Source organism: Melozone crissalis, unplaced genomic scaffold (assembly GCF_028551555.1).
Source record: "Melozone crissalis strain CALT ecotype California unplaced genomic scaffold, PUWL_Pcris_2 ptg000006l_1, whole genome shotgun sequence".
Classification (NCBI taxonomy): domain Eukaryota; kingdom Metazoa; phylum Chordata; class Aves; order Passeriformes; family Passerellidae; genus Melozone; species Melozone crissalis.
Window position 1 is genome coordinate 43029722 of NW_026535784.1, and position 16754 is coordinate 43046475.

Below are 16754 nucleotides of genomic sequence, written 5' to 3' on the forward strand. Positions count from 1 at the left end.
AAAGTCAATCCAAAACATTTTAAAGTATTTTTTTAAACTACTCTCTGTGTTATGAAACATATAGCCAGAAATCCTTTTACTGAAGTGTCTGGAAAATTCCTTGTACTGTTTTTTTCTCAGAAGAAATTTGTTCTGATCATACCATGGGATTCACATAAGCCTTTCTTTCTCTGCTCAGAGCCTGTCAGGGATCCTCAAGCTTGTAAAAATTGTGCTTAGGGAATGAAATAGAGTTTAGCTTTCAAGCTAGCATAAATTCCACAAAGTACATTGTCAGGATTGTGAAAATATTTATAGCTAATATTGAATCATAAAATGTGATGCTTATGTCAAAAAAGCTTCTTGATTTAAAGAAGTACAGCCAATCCCATTTTTATGTATATTTTTGTATTTTTAGCCCACATTAGTTGCCAGGCATAAAGCCAGATCTATGCCAATAAAACAAGACAGTGTTAGCTCTCTGTCCTGGAACTTGGGCTGCTGAGGAGAAAAACAAAAATCCTTCAGAAATCTTGGATAGAATTTGATTTGTGCAGCAGCCACTTGCCCTAATGGGAAATAATAATGCTAATGCACATGAGTAGCTTGCTGTAAGGGCATCGTGATGGAGACTTCTTGTTACAGTGCAGGCCTGACAGATTCAATCTTATTTCCTTTTAATTAGCTTCTGCAGTGACTTGGCTTTTTCAAGGAAAGGAGAAATGAGAAATGAAATGTATAGCAATGTAAGCAGTAAAATAATTTTTTTAAAAAAGCATTTGAAGTGACAAGAGTTATGAACAAAAAGGGGAGGCATGAACAATAAATCAGGAGAGAAAATTTTGGAAGAGCATTTCTTCATAAAGAAAATACTAGGATTTGTAAAACCAGAAATGGAAGTTCTCTTTCCTCATCTTCTGAAATTCTGTCACAACTAAGTCAAGATTTTCTAAAGAAACTGCATTCAAGAGTGTGAAGTACTGCTGACTTGCTCAGAGGATTTAAATGCCTATCCCTTGAAGCTCTTGGATGTCTCACCAGATTGGGTTACGTCACTCACATGCATGAATTATGACCTTAGAGATCTGTACTTGGATATCTGCCTTTCAAAATTATAGCCATTGTTTCTCAGTGCTCTGATTTTCTACCTGTAATACATAATATTTTGATTGTCCATCTCAGGAAGGCACACCATTCATCTTTACAAAGGCTTTCATGGGATATATATCTATCACCAAGCATTTCTGGAGTTCAATTTTAGGTGAATATAGCATTTTCTGTAATGGAAAATTATTCTTGTTACTCAACATCAATGTAATCAAAAAGCTGTAGATTGTGTGATCAGATTAGAACCATTGTTTTCTTCTAGAGCTCTTGTGGTCCACAATGCAGATGCCACCATCTGTTCTGACAGCAAAGTCTGGCTTCCCTGGTTTACCAATATGTTTCTTACATCAGGTGTGAATCCCACAGAAACTAACAATTTTGGAGGATGCTTTGCCTGCAAAGAAATTATCTCCAGAGGTGTGATATTGTTCTACTTGGTCTACAACAGCAGGAGTGGAGCAAAACCTGATTGTTCTGGATCAGGGGGGTTATCCATGATAGCTAAGAACACAGCTGTTTTGGGGTGGCAGATATATAGATATATCCAACAAATATCTACAAAAACAGGTTCAGGACCAGCTGTGGATTCACATGGGGAAGAATAAAGGGCAGTTGCTCCTATTTCTGACCACATTCAGGTCAGAATGCTCACTCTGAAAGCATTTCTGCTTCTATATAAATATTCATTTCCCTCCATGCAGATTATTAAAAAAGAAACTGGATTTTGGAGAGACTTTGGTTTTGGGATGACTTGCCAGTACAGATCTGATTTTATCAACATAGGTAAGAAAAATACATTCCAATACACCTGCCTTTTTGCTAAAACATAGAAAATTATGATCAGCCTCCCTTTCCTTTGCCAATGTGTCTGTCTCACTAATTTGCAGCAGTGCTGGGGTTAGATGTTCAGGCTTTTCCTAGGTGTAACAGAATTACCAGAATCTAAACACTGTTTACAAATAAAACTACAAATAAAGAACTTTTCTCTGATGGTGAAATATTTGAAGACGGGCAGTTAAATGTTCACAGAAAGTGTGTGTGTTTTAAAGGGCTGACTGGAATCAGAAAACAGCTGCAGTACAATTAATAGCATTGAGTTTGCTAACAGATTTCTAGTTGTATTTTGAATTTTGTCTGTGTCAGGTGGCTTTGACCTGGACATTAAAGGCTGGGGTGGTGAAGATGTGCATCTGTACCGCAAGTACCTTCACAGCAACCTGATGGTGATCCGGACGCCTGTCAGGGGTCTCTTCCATCTGTGGCATGAAAAGCAGTGTCTGGACGAGCTGACTCCGGAGCAGTACAAAATGTGCATGCAGTCCAAGGCCATGAATGAGGCTTCCCATGGCCAGCTTGGGATGCTTGTTTTCAAGCAAGAGATTGAAACACACCTGCAAAAACAGAAATTGAGCAGTAAGAAGATGTGAATCTAGAAAGGGAGGTTGAAAGCCTCTGAACTGGACTTCGGGGTGTTTTGGAAAAGAGGTTTTAATCAGAAAAGTTGGAATGAGACTGAAAGAGGATGGAGATTCCAGCAGGATGGCAGGAAAAGCAGAGGGAAAGCATCTGTCCTCCATACTTTTGTTTTTATTCTAAAGAGGTTTTTAAGTACTCCACTATCCTGACTGTTCAGCACTTGCTTCTGGGGAAGACTTGAACACTTGATGAAATTCAAGGTCACATCATAAGAGACAATGAACATTATATGTTATTATGTGACCAGTGTGGTATTCACACTAACAAATGGATGTGCTTTTCCTTTGAAATGTTTGTAAGATGTGTACAGTTATTGAAAGGATTGATCTTTTGGTGGGCCAATAATTAGGAGTTATTTCCTACATCTAACTTGACATATCTAAAAAGGGCTATTGTTTAACAAGTCCAGGGACTCCTGCTCTGGGGACATCTGATTGTTAACCGTGGTAAAGCTGGAGTGACCAAAAATACTTTTTCTTTAAGGGGCTGGGATGGGGGCACAGCAGCAGTGCATTAACAGGCCATTCCCAGTTAATCCAGAGAAAGAGCTTTCTCAGAAAGTGCTTTCTAAACTTAAAGAGAAAATCTTACTGGTCAAGTGTGATGGTTGAAAAACCATCAACTGGAGGGTACTGTTTGTTCTCCTCTGTGGACAGTGAGCCAAAAGCAATGAGCCACATCTGTATCATGTGAATCACATAGTGTATTTCTGCTTTAGAATGTTGTATGTATTTCAAGATTTATTTTTAAATGAAATTCATTTGGCTTGAGAATTATTTTGCCATACTTCAGGTTTTCTACTTCTAGCCTTAGTAGGAAATAGTAAACCTTCCAATGCTTGGAAAACGCTCTGCAGATCTGTGTTCCTGTGGATGGGAACTGGAATAGATAAGTGATTTTTCTACACAACCTGGGCACTGGAAGGCAGAAGCTTTATCATGCTGAAGAAAACGAAATACATACCAACTTGCAGTACTGATTTAGCAGGAGGCTTTAAACTCCAAATGCCAGATACCAACAGTGATGAACATTTTCTGATTTTATGCCAAAGTATTTCTTCTAAACCAAATACAGAGTCTTGCCCAGGGTATAAAAAGCTTTCTGTAATTAACAAAATAAATTTTTGTGATGGACTAGTGGACCCTGCAAATTCTCTTATGATAATTATAGGTACGAATTGTAAAAATTAGTAATCTTCTTGATAGTTTTTCTGGCAATTACCTAAAACTGTTGAAAGTTTGAGTTACTGCTCTTATAAAGCATTTTATTTTAATGCTGACTGCTATTTACAGTTTTAATATATACTAGTCAACAAAAACTGCACGGGCTTGTAAATCCCATTTGCTTACCTAAATGCTGTTTCTCTGAGCAGCCTCTTTGTTTTTTGGATTCAGATTAATTCAAGGTAGTCTGAACCAGATTCTAATTTGGTTTTTGGCTTGTAAAAGCTGGGGGAAAGAAAGGTAGCACTGAACAATGAATGAGCAACTCTTTGTTGTGCACTGTGCAGTAGGAAGAGTGCTCTTTTGAAAGCACTGCATGAAGGTTCTGCAGACAGAGACCATGCTGCTATAAGTATCTTTTCCTTGGACAGGTTTATATGTGTTTGACTTTTACTGGTGCAAAGGATCTGCATTGCACTCACCCTGCAAATCACCAAGTATCTAAAACACTGCAAAAATAAAAAAGAATAGAAACTTTGTATACTTCAAAACCTCAACCCCAAAATACATCACTTACCATAGAAACTTCAGTAATCACTCAAGTAGATCCTCCAAAGAACTGCTTTGTTCCCAGAACACATGATAAATTATTTATAAAGGGCTTTGTATTGATGAAGTAACTTTACAAACATTATGCAATAGGAGGAGACAGGTATGACTTGTTGACTGCATATCAAAGTGTGGTTATGCAGCTGGTCCAAAGCAAAAGTTGTTCCTACAGTCCCACTTAAACCTGAATTTGAAACTGGGTGTTGTATACTATGAAAGTTTTGTAATCATGACCTGTGCCAAGCCTCACCTTAACTATTTCCACAATTGTTTTATTCAGTCTTCCCTGAGCCACACTTGTAGAGCAGAACTAGACCAGATATCTCCAGAGGTCCCTTCAAGCCTCTATTAGTCTCCAGTTCTAAGCACTGGGCAGTTGTAAATTCAGAACTTCATTACTTTGCAAGCACATCATCCAGATCCTGTCAGAGTTTCACAACTTATGTTTTTAAATAGCACCTTTGTGATTTTCATGTATGTCCTTTTCCACAGAGATGCTGTTCCTCTTGCCAGGAACAATACTGTCTATGTAGTTTCTTTCCTTGGCTGCAGAAGCCAGTCTGGCAAGAGCTGAGATGGTATCAGTGATGGAGAGATCCAGCCCACAGTCATTGGTGATGTGCAGGGCAATCTAATCACAGCAGAGATCTGTCAGGGCTCTCTTAGAGGTGGAGGCTGCACTGACAGGAGAGGTGAGGAACAGCACGAGAAAGGGAAGCTGCTGTTACTCATGTTTCTGCCAGCCAAGTGGAGCTCTAACAGATCTTCCAGCCCAGTTAGAAAAAGGTGAAATGCAAAGAGAACAGTCAACAGAACAATAGATTTTGTTATGAAGGTGTCTACTTTCCTTGTCCCCAAACCAGCTTGTGATCTTTCTCAGAATGACAACTGATTTTATCTTGGTTGAGGAGGGACTAAAGATGGCCCTCTGCAGGTGGGGAGGCCATCCAGGGACTCCTTGCTTTACTTTGTGATGACTGCAGCACACTGGCTGAAGGCATAGAGCAAAAACAAATTCCCATGCTCCTCCAGGATTCACGATCTCTCCAGCAAGCAATTTGCAAATTAAACTCCTCTTGTAATCCTTACACAGCATCCCTTGAAGGAAAGATTTTACAGAGAAAATTCCCAAAGGTATGTCATCACCCTAGATTCTCAACTGCTGCAAGACATCCTTGCTCCACAGACTTTCAGGGTAACTGGATTTAGAGCAGTAGAAGAACCAGTCTTAAGGGGATCTGTTCTAGCAAGGTGGTTGCCTTTGCAGTCAGTCTAGTCATCTAAATGTTCATGTTTCTTGCCTCACAGCAGAAAAATGGGTCTTTGAAAAACCAAGGCATGACTCAAACATGTGGGGTGAGGTGAACATGGATAGTGGTTTTCCCTGGGCTGTACTGAGATAATATTTGCAAATAAGTAGTTTAATATAAAGGTAGTGAATCTACTGGTCCACTTGTCAGCAGGTCAAACCCTGAGGAGTTTTACTGAAGATCTTAGAGCTAAAATTGATTATGCTCTGCTATGTCCATGACAGATTGGCCTGCATCCTATTTTGCAAGTTAACACCCTGAGTCTCAAAATGCCTTTTTAGAACATACTTCTCCTCCCTCTTTACCAGCCCAATGGTCTGCAAAACCCTTCACAATTTGTCTCAGCAAGATATCAGCTATGACATGTTCTTCACATGAAAACAGATGTTTTTCTGAAGGACCTTTCATTTTGACAAAATTTTTAAAAGAAACAGTTCATAAAGAGGGAAGGAGGGATGTTTTCCCCCCTACTAATAATCTAACACCCTTTCTCATGATTGATACAGATTATATTGAAATTATCTCTTTGATACATGTGATATATTGCTCAAGAAGCTCATTAAGTCATTTGCAGTGGCAGAGTGTCTTTACATTCAGAATCTCAGTTTACATTAAGGCTTTATTTCTAGCAAGTGACACTTGCTGTAACTGGAGTGTAGTTATCCCCTCTTTCCTGGAATGGAAACTGCCTGTCAGCATAGCTGTAAATTTTAAGACCAGATAATCATAATTTCTTTAAATCTGTATTCTGCAAAACCCAAATTAATGTAAAACTGAAAAGTTTTGACTGCTTCTTCAAGTTGAGTAGCCCTGATCTAACAGAAAAAAGAGAACAGGTAAAAAGAGGTAAACAACTGAAACAAGACCAACTCTTATTCACTATTTGAGGATTGTGCCTCTATAAAATGATGTTTCCAGATTCAGACCCTTCAGCTGCAGAGTTTGTCATGTGCAACAACATTGGGGAACCTGAATGAAGACTAATTTCTTATGTGATTCTTTCCAAGCTCTCCCCCAATCTTCTGAATGATGTATGTAAAGAGCATTGTAACAGATAAGAAAAAAGAACATTATGTTGAAAGAACAAGTTCTATAATGAAGTTTGCACTAGAGGCATCTCAGTAATTGGGACACAACTTGCAATAAATAGCTCCATTTTGGAAAACAGCATCCTTTACTGGCAAAAACTCTTCTGTAATATTGTATTAATACTGATATAGGTGTTCCTTCTTACATTTTTAGGCTCTGTACATGTGGTTGTCACTCATAAAAATGACTCTGTCCCATCTCTTTTCCTTTTCAAAAAGGATAATCCCTCTCAATGCAGAAAGGCCTGTGTGGGAGTTAAATACAGGTTAAAAGAGTGAGGATCTATATTCAGAGGCTAGAGGAGTTTAAAAAATGCAGTCTTCATGTGTGCCAATCTCTTGTCACAGAGAGCACCTTTCACTGAAAGGCACTCATGGTTTGCTTGCATGTTTGGCTGAACATCCTTCCTTCCAAGGACACAGCATTTAATTGAATTAAGCTTCACATTTTGCAAATGACATATCAAGATTGATTCACCTCTCCAAGCTGTTTTGTGCCTTTGGGAAGGTTATAATCTCATTCAACTGTAGGTACTAATCTATTTCCCAGAGAACCTTGCATTCAAGAATAAAAGGCAGCTTGAATACAGAAGTCCCCCAAGAAACCTTCAAAAACCCAACGAAAATCCATGGCAGTATCTCCCTGATCAATGGATTACTTCATCAACTCATTCTCTCCATCTTGTGGGATGTATCCACGTTTGCAGCTTGCTGGGCTGATGCATCCTGCAGCTCACAGTACTTATGCTCCTACTGCTTTGTTGTGAAGGATACAAAATATAGGCACTGATGGTTTCAGGTAAGTATCAGCAGCTCTAGTTCCAAGTCCAGTTCCAAGTCCTTTGTGAATACAAGTCCAGGGCTGCCCAACAAGATGGGGAGGTTTACTCAAAGAGAGAGATGTAATCTGGTTCTTGGTCTTCTTGGCCACATGGATAAAGCAACAGCTCCTTCCCCAAGGAAGTGATGGGTTCGTCCTGTTAATATAGCATATGATCAGACACCAGTTTTCAAACAGATCCTGCCTGTCACAACTGCACAAAGTGGACAGCAGTCTTTCTGCCTCTGTTCTTTTGTGGATGTGTTCCCACCACTGTGTGATACAGCTCAGTTTCCTGGAGAACTCAGGGAAGGGCCCTCTGCCCTCTGTCTTCATAACACAATGTGCTCTGTGCCATAACTCAGTGACAACTCTGGCAGTTCTAGGAAAGAGCTGTGCTCATCCCTGAGAAAACTACAGCTTCTCTGACATGGAGAGGTGCCCTGCCTAGAAAGTGCTAGAGCCAGGAATGTGCAGCATGCAGGTAGAGCAGGACCAGGGATTGTGAACTGTGCTTCTGACTGTGTTCGTGGGTGGGACAAGGGTAGATTCTGGAGAGAGCACACATCCTCTGCTTAGGCAAGTCTTGTTCTAAGTACAGTCTGTGCTTCCAATCTCATTCTCCATCCTAGCAACAGATGCATGGTGGGAACTTGCCTTCTTTCATGCTCACCTGGTAGGTGATAAGCAGAACCCAGTGGGGCACTTTGGCAGAGTGGGTTCATCTGCCCACATGTGCTGTAGTGCAGGGGAGCTGCAGGATTCAGACTGTGCCTTGGCTCTATATTCAATGTAGCTATGCACAGCAAAGCTTTAAATCCTTTAGCTCTGGTACAAGTAGCTGTATAACTCCTGCTTTTAATACTTCCAGCCTGAACTGTGAAAATCATGCAAGAAGCAAGCTCAGGCAGTCCAGGTAAAGTTCTGTAGAGCAAATGAGTATAGCTATTGTTCTCATGTCCAGTTTGTTTACCATGTCTGCATTAAGTTAGGCACTTATTTAAAAGAAACAGGGACTTGAAATGAAACTATGAGAAAAATTATTGACTTGTCCCTGGGCAGATCTTACAGTAAACAAATGAACAATCCACCTGGCTCTCCCAGAAACCCATGCAACTGCAGTCAGTGCTGGTAAACACAACTGTTATTGTTGCAAGAGCCTGCCAACCCTTCCTCCTTCCCTTCTATATTTTACCTTTGCTCAGTACCACCCCTTGTCTGCTTTGAGATAATAAGGATATGTTGCTCTCTTTCATGCTGAAGCTGAAGGTAAGCAGGATTTTGTGTTTACCCAACTTGCCACTGCCTCTTAACCATGGAGAGAAGAGAAAGGAGTTTGTATGAGTATGCTGTCACCTCTCATCAACATTTCTACTAAGCAGCTTGTAAGTAACTTGGGCCCAGCATGCAAGGTGTTCTATGTGCTTGAGGGTGAGTGAATCAAATCTAAGATACCTGAGATATATTAGGTCACCTGGCCTGTACCAGTCAGCCCAGGCTGATATACCCTTTTGGAGCATCACACAGGGTACCCAGCAGCAGTTAAAATGGGTCTAGTTACTGACTTCAAAGCAACTGAATCTAGTCTGTCTTATTTTGAAGTGCCCTGAGGCAATTAAGCTATTAGTGAATGCATTGCCAGATGTTCACCTTGTGGTAGTCGACAAGGTCAGCCAGTGTTGAATGTTGTAGCTGGTCCACTCCAAGAAAGCTGTAGGAATCACTGGAGGCATCAATGAGGAAATGTTTACATCCTTCCACAGACCGATAGGAGAGCACATAGCCTTTGATTTTCTCACTGACCCGGATCAGAAAACTCCCTGGTAGTGTTTTATTCAGAAGCTCTTCTGCTTTCTTAGAGGTTAGGATACCTGTTCAAAACCAAAACACAAAACTGAAGGGAGAAAAGCATTTGTGCAGGATTGGACAGAACAGTTCTCACAAGAAATCTGCTTTAAAACCAGTCCATGGCACTTTCATCCCTTCCACCGTTTTCTTGCCCAGTAGCCCAAAAAGAAAGTGCTGCCATTGCTAGTAACAGGCCATGGCCAACAGCTCTTTGTTAACTGTGCCACACTTGACCAACAATGAACAGCAAATGTGGACAGCTCAAAAGGACTGTTGCTGTGTTATGAGAGAGAATGGTATTGCAGTTGTTGAATGTTGATTCCAGTGTAGGAGCTTTACTCCCAAGCCCAGCCCATATTAGCAGCCATGTCAGCAAAAAAAAACTTCTTAAGCACTTGGGTTGGGGTGGAAATTCCCAGGACTCACCATGGAACCAAGGTGCTATTGTGTCTGTGGTTTTCAGATAGCCAGCTCGGAGGGGGAATTGCTCCTCTTTGAACCACTTGATGATGCTTTCTTCTGTGGAATTGGAGATTGTCCTCTGGACTCCCTCTTTCCTGTTAAAAAAGACCTCTGGTTTGTGCATCAGATTCAAAAAGACAGGGTTTGAGTCTCTGCATGGGACTTACGTTTTGCTTAGAATTTTAAGACCAGCCCTAAACAGGCAGCTTACACCAGTTCAGCTGTATGGAATACAGTTTTCAGTGGACATCTGGCATCATAGGGGCTGTGTTCTAGACTTAAGACACTCTACTAACTAAACCTGTTACCCTCCAGGAATGAACACCTGAAGGCCTCATCACACCCCAGGCTGGAATATAGCCTAGACTCTGTATTTTGCCCTGCTGGGTGTCTATTCCACAGAAGGAAGAGAGACAACAATCTCAACCATCTCTTGCTAGAGCAAAAGAATCTCATCCCTTCTCCTTTCCACAGTGCACAGGGACTTCCTTACCTAATTGCTCTCCCATTTGCTGTTGCAGGAGGAAGAAGTTTAGGCTTGGGAGGGAGAGGTGGGTATTGAAGTGGTCGCCGATCTCCTGCTGTGGCACCCTTGGAAATATCTGCCTGCTTCCCTCTGTGGATGCCCTGCAGTGAAAGCCTCCTGTAGTCATCTCGGGCTTGCCGTGCAAGGGAGCGTCTCTTCTCGTCTGCTGCCTTGGATTTCTGCACTGGAACAAAAAAAGGAGTCCTACAGGAGCGAACAAGCAGCAAGTTTAAAGCTTGCTACACTTTGGCCATCTTCCTGCTTGTTGAAATGTAAGAATAATCCATTCCACAAGCAGAAAGAGTCACTCAATTGTGAGACCATTTGCCACGCCTCTCCCATGTGTTAAGTGGTATAGTTTTTATTCCTTTAAAAGATTAAAAACCAATTTTTTTGTGGGACAAGATTCAAAATCTGTGTGTTTTTTCTCGGTACCAGGTCCTTTTGTACTCAGAGACTTCTTGGTTTTGTTTCAGATACTGACTCCTGGTTCAGACATGGATTTCTGTAATGCCTTTCATGTAAGCTGGAGGGGGGCAGAGCTTGAAGCTGCTGGAGTTGAAGCTGCTGAAATGACCCCAAATCAATCATTTGAAGGATTTGAAAGTGCTAATCAATTCTGGAGGGTGGGAAGGAGCCTTGCTGAAACTATTATAGAAAGTGGAGAACATGACTGTGTTTTTGTTTGGGTTTTTTCCCTGTAAAACTGCCCCTATTGTCTAGGTCCATCTCTCCCTGGAGTCTGTATGAGTAACCAGCTCTACAGTCACCAGTTTTTTAATCAAGCCAGAAAAATAAAACCCCTAGACTGAAGTGGAAACAACCAGTGGTACAGCATTGCCATCTACTGAGCAGCAGGGGAGGAACTGGGAAGAAAAGTGCATCAGGTTCTCCTTCAGGAAGCATTTGGCAGCAGTGATGGCTACTACTGCAAGTCTCATGCTACTTGCCATTTTCCTTTCTATTATTAGGATTCATTACATGAGACAGTGCAGAAGGGCTTTACTTGGGTGGGATCATGCTTAAATGACAGGGAAGCCCTTTTTGTTAGTCCCTGTTACTCTTGAGGACTACCCTTGTTCTCAAGAGCAGTTACTGCAAAGTCTTACAAAAGGCCAGTTTCTAGTCTAAAATTAATTGTACTGGCTATACTCATGTGGTTCCTATTTGTTGCTTGTTTTTACACAGTGTCCATTGGAAAAGTTTTCCATTTCCCTGCCCAGCTCTAGTCTCAATGCTGTGTGGACTCAGAAATATTCTGATAATACAGTGCTGTACTTCTTGGCAATACTCTCCACCCTCTGACCTATTATTCAGTTCTAGTATGGCAGGGGAAGGGTTGACATGATCCTACAGAGACCTAGGATTTCTCAAGCCCTATAGGAAAAGGTAATTTTAAGATCTTACAGAATTCCTGCCATTCAGGCTCATTCTCATCCGCTTTCTGCAGTGTTCTCTGGCTCTCTGTGCTGGAGTGGCTCTGTGGTGTTGGCTTCTGGGGGGCTGTTCTCTCTTCTGAATTTTTCCTCTGTGCTTCCTTCATCTATGAAAGAAACAGTATGTTCAGCTTTGTCTCAGGCAAGCTTTAGCCCTACTTTTTAGCTAGCCTTGAAATACTGGGAGCTCTGTCCTTTACAGTGAATCCCTCCAATTTCAACAATATAGAGACCCTCTGTCTTTACTGAAGGTAACAACTGAGGCAGGAAGGGAAAACAGCCCACCAAAAATCATCAGGAGCATCTCCCTGTGCTACTCCCCAATCTGCCAGCCTGGCCTGCTTTGCATCATCTTCAAATCATCACACCATGCATGAGGAACATAGCAATACTGGATAAAACTGGTCCAAAAGGTGAGAACATTCTTGGCTCATATGAGGCTCTGAAGCTGACTGGGACTCTAGGATAAAGCACTGACACCACTCAATGTGTTAGGAGCACCATAGGTTGCCACTTACCTGTTGGAAACTCTGCTTCCTTGCATGGCAATCCGCCAGCATCTGGTGAACATTTCTGGCTCCTCTCTGAGCAGAGCAAAAGAGTGGTGAGAAATAAATGTGACATTAGGACAATTGCTCTTTTTTTTTTGTGTGCAAAAGGTGCTTAATGCAAAAGCAGTTATATGACATTCGTTAACAAGTTTTTCCAGCCTGCTCTGACAAACATTGTGGGGCTTTTCCCAAACATGCCACAGGAGGAGAACTCAGGGGTGTCGGGGTAGCCATAAGCATGCCTAGATTTGCTAAGCAATGCTCACAAGTGCTCCCAGGGAGTAGTCCCTTTCTTCCCTTCCTCTAAAGCAATCCCTTGCAGAACCAGCTGTCTACAGCTTTACCTGCCTGTGCATGTTTGCAGCTGTGGCTGGATTTGCTGCAAACTCCTACTTGACAAACTGATCCAACTGGCTGGATATTTCGTGTTTTCTCTTCCCTGAGAACCAGCCCAGCTGAGAGCTGCCTCTGCAGACAAACTGTTAGGTCTGGCTTTCAGTAAACACCCACCCACTTCCCCATCAGCCCCCGACTGCCTCCCACAGTACAAGTGATGAGTTAACTGTACTAGTCTGCTTACCAAGGTCACACTTCCTTTTAGCTCCATCACCTACTTGGCTAATATTTAATATGAACATGGCTTTACAATTTCCCTCTCCTCTTTAGGAAACTAGGAACTTCAAATGTCTGTGGAGCAGCATTTTTTTTTGTAGATCAGCCATATTCTCTGCAGCGTGATACCAGGATCTCTCAGATTAAGTGGCAACTAGTGTAAATACCACAAACTAGATCTCAGAGAAGACATTTTATGCAGGAGGTGGGAAAAAGCCTCTCTTCAGGCCTAGAAAATACAACAGGAGACTTCAGTCTGGAGCCCTCCTTCTAACAGCAAAAGCCCCAGAAACCTGGGAAGATTTACTAATAATATAATGACAGAAAAGAAAGGAAAATATACAATCCCCATCTATTCCCATGTGCAGGATTTTGAAAGAGGGATAGATTTTTGGTGGTGGCTTGTTTGTTTTTGGGGGGTTGTTTTTGCTTTGTTTTGGACTTTTTTAGTCAGTTTTGACTAATAAGTTCCTTTGAAAAACAAGAACCTCCCACATAGTTGCTCAACTTCAGCAAACAGTGCAGAGAAAATCCCCATGTAACTCAGAGGCTTTTGATAAAGGAGACAGTCACTCCAAATTCCATTCACTATTCTGGTAGCAGTAGGAGAGCATTTTGCCAAAACCCAACCTTCTGCTGTCATACTTTTTTTACCCAAGTATAGAGTGGCAGTATGATAAAAGAATATACACTCATACAAGTTCATTCAAGGCTGAATGAAAATGCAGAATGAGATAGGACTTCTCCCATTAAATTGGCAGGATGTCCTGTTCCTTTTGTTCAACTGTAGTTGCACGGGTAGTTAATTTAAGTCTTTATTTTTTTCCTTCCTCTGCAAATGGCTTTTTGTAGACAGCTTAAAAGCACAAATGTATTTATTGCTGGAAAAAATATTTCTGTAATGAAACACCACAGGAATGCAGGCACTGTATTACTGCATTTGGAGCTGTCCTGTGTTATCAATGTCATAAGCTGTTTTCTGTATTAGAAGACAAAAAACCCCAAGAAACACCTAAAATATGCACATCAGATGATGCTGGTAAAATTATCTTCATTTGGTCTTTTATAAAAGTAAGTGATCTGGCTGAGGGCTGTGATGTTCCATTTAAAAATCCTGGTCTTGCCCCAAAAGCCATTCAAACCAGCCATGGTGCAGAAGGGAAAGTACTGCACCCCTTGTTTTACCCACAGAGAATGGAAGCAAAGCAATTCAGAGTAGTTTATCCATTGGTGCAGAGCAGATCTATCCCAGCTGAGAACAGCACATGGAACTTCTGAGTCTTAAGGAAGGATGTAACAATATGGCTTCTTCTCTTAGGTAGAAAAAAAGCTTTAACACATAGATGGCTTTTTCCTTCAGATTTGTATTTACAGCAACCAGGATTTGCTGCACTTCCTAGACCTCAAAAACCATGTTTCTTATAGTTACGGGAAAATGGAAAACTACCTTTGTGAGCTCCTGGCTTTTTCCTGTTGTATCAATATCAGTCATTGTTCTCCCATGCTCCTCCTTTTTCTCCGCAGTGTTTTTTGTATTCCCATGAAGATCTGTCTCAGCCAGAAGTCCTGGCTGGGGGTGTAGAGACCATGTCGCAGAAGATTCAGTGTCTCTGAAATGCAAGAGAGAGAGGACTTAGGAGGGAGTCACTTTCTGATGTCTGAGAATCTCGTGAGGAGGCTGCACGTGAGCAGAGCAGAGCTGCAATCACACCACATGTGCACAGGCAGTTATATCTCCAGATCAGGTAGGTGGGCAATTAAATGAATGACTCGCAGTGAGTAACCGTTGTCTGGCTGTACCCGGGCACCTGCCGGTGAATCAGAGCGATCTGAGCCCATCACCTGCTGCAGTGGCAGCATCAGCATTTCCTGTGCTCTGCAGAGGGTCCCACGCAGCAGCCTTGTCACAGGAGACTCAGTGAGCCGGGCAATTCTCAGGTCTCTGGTCTCTGCCAGCATTGTGTGTCCTCTCAGAAAACCAACCGTTGCCTTTTGCCAGCAAGACTAGCACAACAGTGCTAACCACAGCCCCTACAGAGAAGACCAGCTCATGTGTCCCTAGACAAAGCCTTCTCCTCCATATCTGCCCACGGAGTCCTTCAGCTGAAGGATGCTTACCTGCCCTCCTGGCCTTGCTCTCTCGCTAAGCGCTTTGCTCTTTGTGCCTGGATCTCTTCACAGATGGCTGCATAGGATTTATCTGAAGGATGTTCGCCCATCACCCAGACCCACACTTCATTGTCAGCACCGAGTTTCCATGTCACGGACTTCCTGTTGGCTGGAAAAGAAGCAGCTCTTTGGCAAATGCTGTTTGCTAGGTAGCTCTCTGCAGGGCCTGTGCTGCTCTTGCTGTGCCCTACCATTTGCTGTTGATTACAGAGCCCCCCCAAAAGCAACTGTACATGAAGAAACTAGACTTGGATGCAGCCCACACTTGCCAATTTTTTCATACTCCTTGAGCCAGGTCAGTGAAGGAGGCATTTCTGAGACTATGAGCAAAGGAGAATAATCACCACTCTTTCTTTTCTTGCCTTAACTTCTGACCGCTGTCCTCCCCAAACTGTGTGAGGGTGAGCTACTTACAAATAGAGCACGTGAGGCAGACCTGGGAGAAGAGAGCTATCTTCCTAGCAGCTGGCATGCTGGTGTAATCCTGGCAAGGGAACTTCAGTGGGAACTGCCCATCAGGTCTAGTGCCTCAGGAGAGCTATTCAAATCCATGGTTATGGTAAAGACAGATTCTGAGGCACCATTTAGTGGGAAACTTAATGAGATGCATCTCCTGGGGGCAAATAAGCCCTGTCTTCCCAGCTAGAGGAGTTGAGCAATTTGGTCAAGGACAGAATGTCTGAACCAGGGAGTAAAAACCATTGTGTGCCTGGCCAAAACTACCCCATTGCAGGTGGATTCGTTTATGTGTGAAAATAAGCCTATGCCATGTCCCTTGGAGAAGAAATTAATCTAAGAATACATTACTTCCTATCTCTAGGAAGCAGTTGACTAGGCCAGATACATGCCAGAGGGTGAAGCAGCCAGGAGGCAGAGACTTACCTTTTCTTGGCAGTGGCTTCTTTGCTGAAATCTTTTCTACAGCAGCTTCTCTTTCCTCCCACCGTCTGATCTGTTCCTGCCTCATCTTGAAGAAGAGGATCTGCTTCTGCTCCTCGCTGAGTTCTGCCAGCAGCTCCGGATCGATGTACATGTCTGATAATATCTGTTTCAGCATGGCTGCAGGTTTCACTTACGCACGTTCGTGGCGATAATCTTCAGGGATCGGATCCTCTTCCAGGCTCCGACAAGAAAGAGTGTCTGCCTGTCTGAGACTGAAGTAGGAATGCAGGCGTGCCAGAGCAATTATACTTCTGTCTCTCTCCTTTTTTTTTTTTTTTTTTAGCTCAGACTTCCTGTGCAGACCAAAAAAAGTAAATAAGTACCTTAAAACCTGCTGTTAAGATTCCTTGGAATAAGAGGTGAGCTCAGCTCCCATGCAGCCCCTGCCGCTCTGCAGGGAGAGCTGGCCAGAAGGGGCGAGGCCTGGAGTGGGGAGGTTGTGTTGATACTGTGATAAACCTGGCCGATAGTATATCAAAGAGAGAGAGCGCTGCCTGTTAGTCATCAGAGGTGCGGCTTGGCTGTGCTCAAGCAAACATTCTTGCTGGGCAGGGAATCAATGAACCCATGACTAGATGGCTCCTCCTCCTTCCAAACAGGAAAGCTTTGATGATTGAAAGCCAAGCCTGCCTCATTTTACCAAAGAAAGACAGGGA

At 42.4% G+C, this 16754-nt stretch overlaps 2 protein-coding genes across 5 annotated transcripts in view; one reads left to right on the top strand and one right to left on the bottom strand.

Moving 5' to 3' along the window:
• The window catches only part of CSGALNACT1 (chondroitin sulfate N-acetylgalactosaminyltransferase 1), a 59625-nt gene that overhangs the window by 38631 nt on the left and 4240 nt on the right, over positions 1-16754 (top strand). For 3 of the 4 annotated variants that reach the window (XM_054295499.1, XM_054295500.1, XM_054295501.1), the window contains 2 exons: positions 1788-1869; positions 2230-3720. In XM_054295499.1, coding sequence (XP_054151474.1) covers positions 1788-1869; positions 2230-2513 — 366 coding nt within the window. In that variant the 3' untranslated portion in view covers positions 2514-3720. Of the gene's footprint in view, positions 1-1787; positions 1870-2229; positions 3721-16754 lie in introns of those variants that run through there. The other variant, XM_054295502.1, reaches the window with a different exon arrangement.
• SH2D4A (SH2 domain containing 4A) lies at positions 2391-16287 on the bottom strand. Its single transcript, XM_054295504.1, has 10 exons — positions 16039-16287; positions 15106-15265; positions 14435-14597; positions 12343-12408; positions 11796-11931; positions 10356-10572; positions 9827-9957; positions 9203-9423; positions 4585-7709; positions 2391-2477 (listed from the first exon to the last, which is right to left on the bottom strand). The coding sequence occupies exons 1-9, from the start codon at positions 16211-16213 to the stop codon at positions 7617-7619; spliced, it is 1362 nt and encodes a 453-aa protein (XP_054151479.1). The 5' UTR covers positions 16214-16287; the 3' UTR covers positions 2391-2477; positions 4585-7616.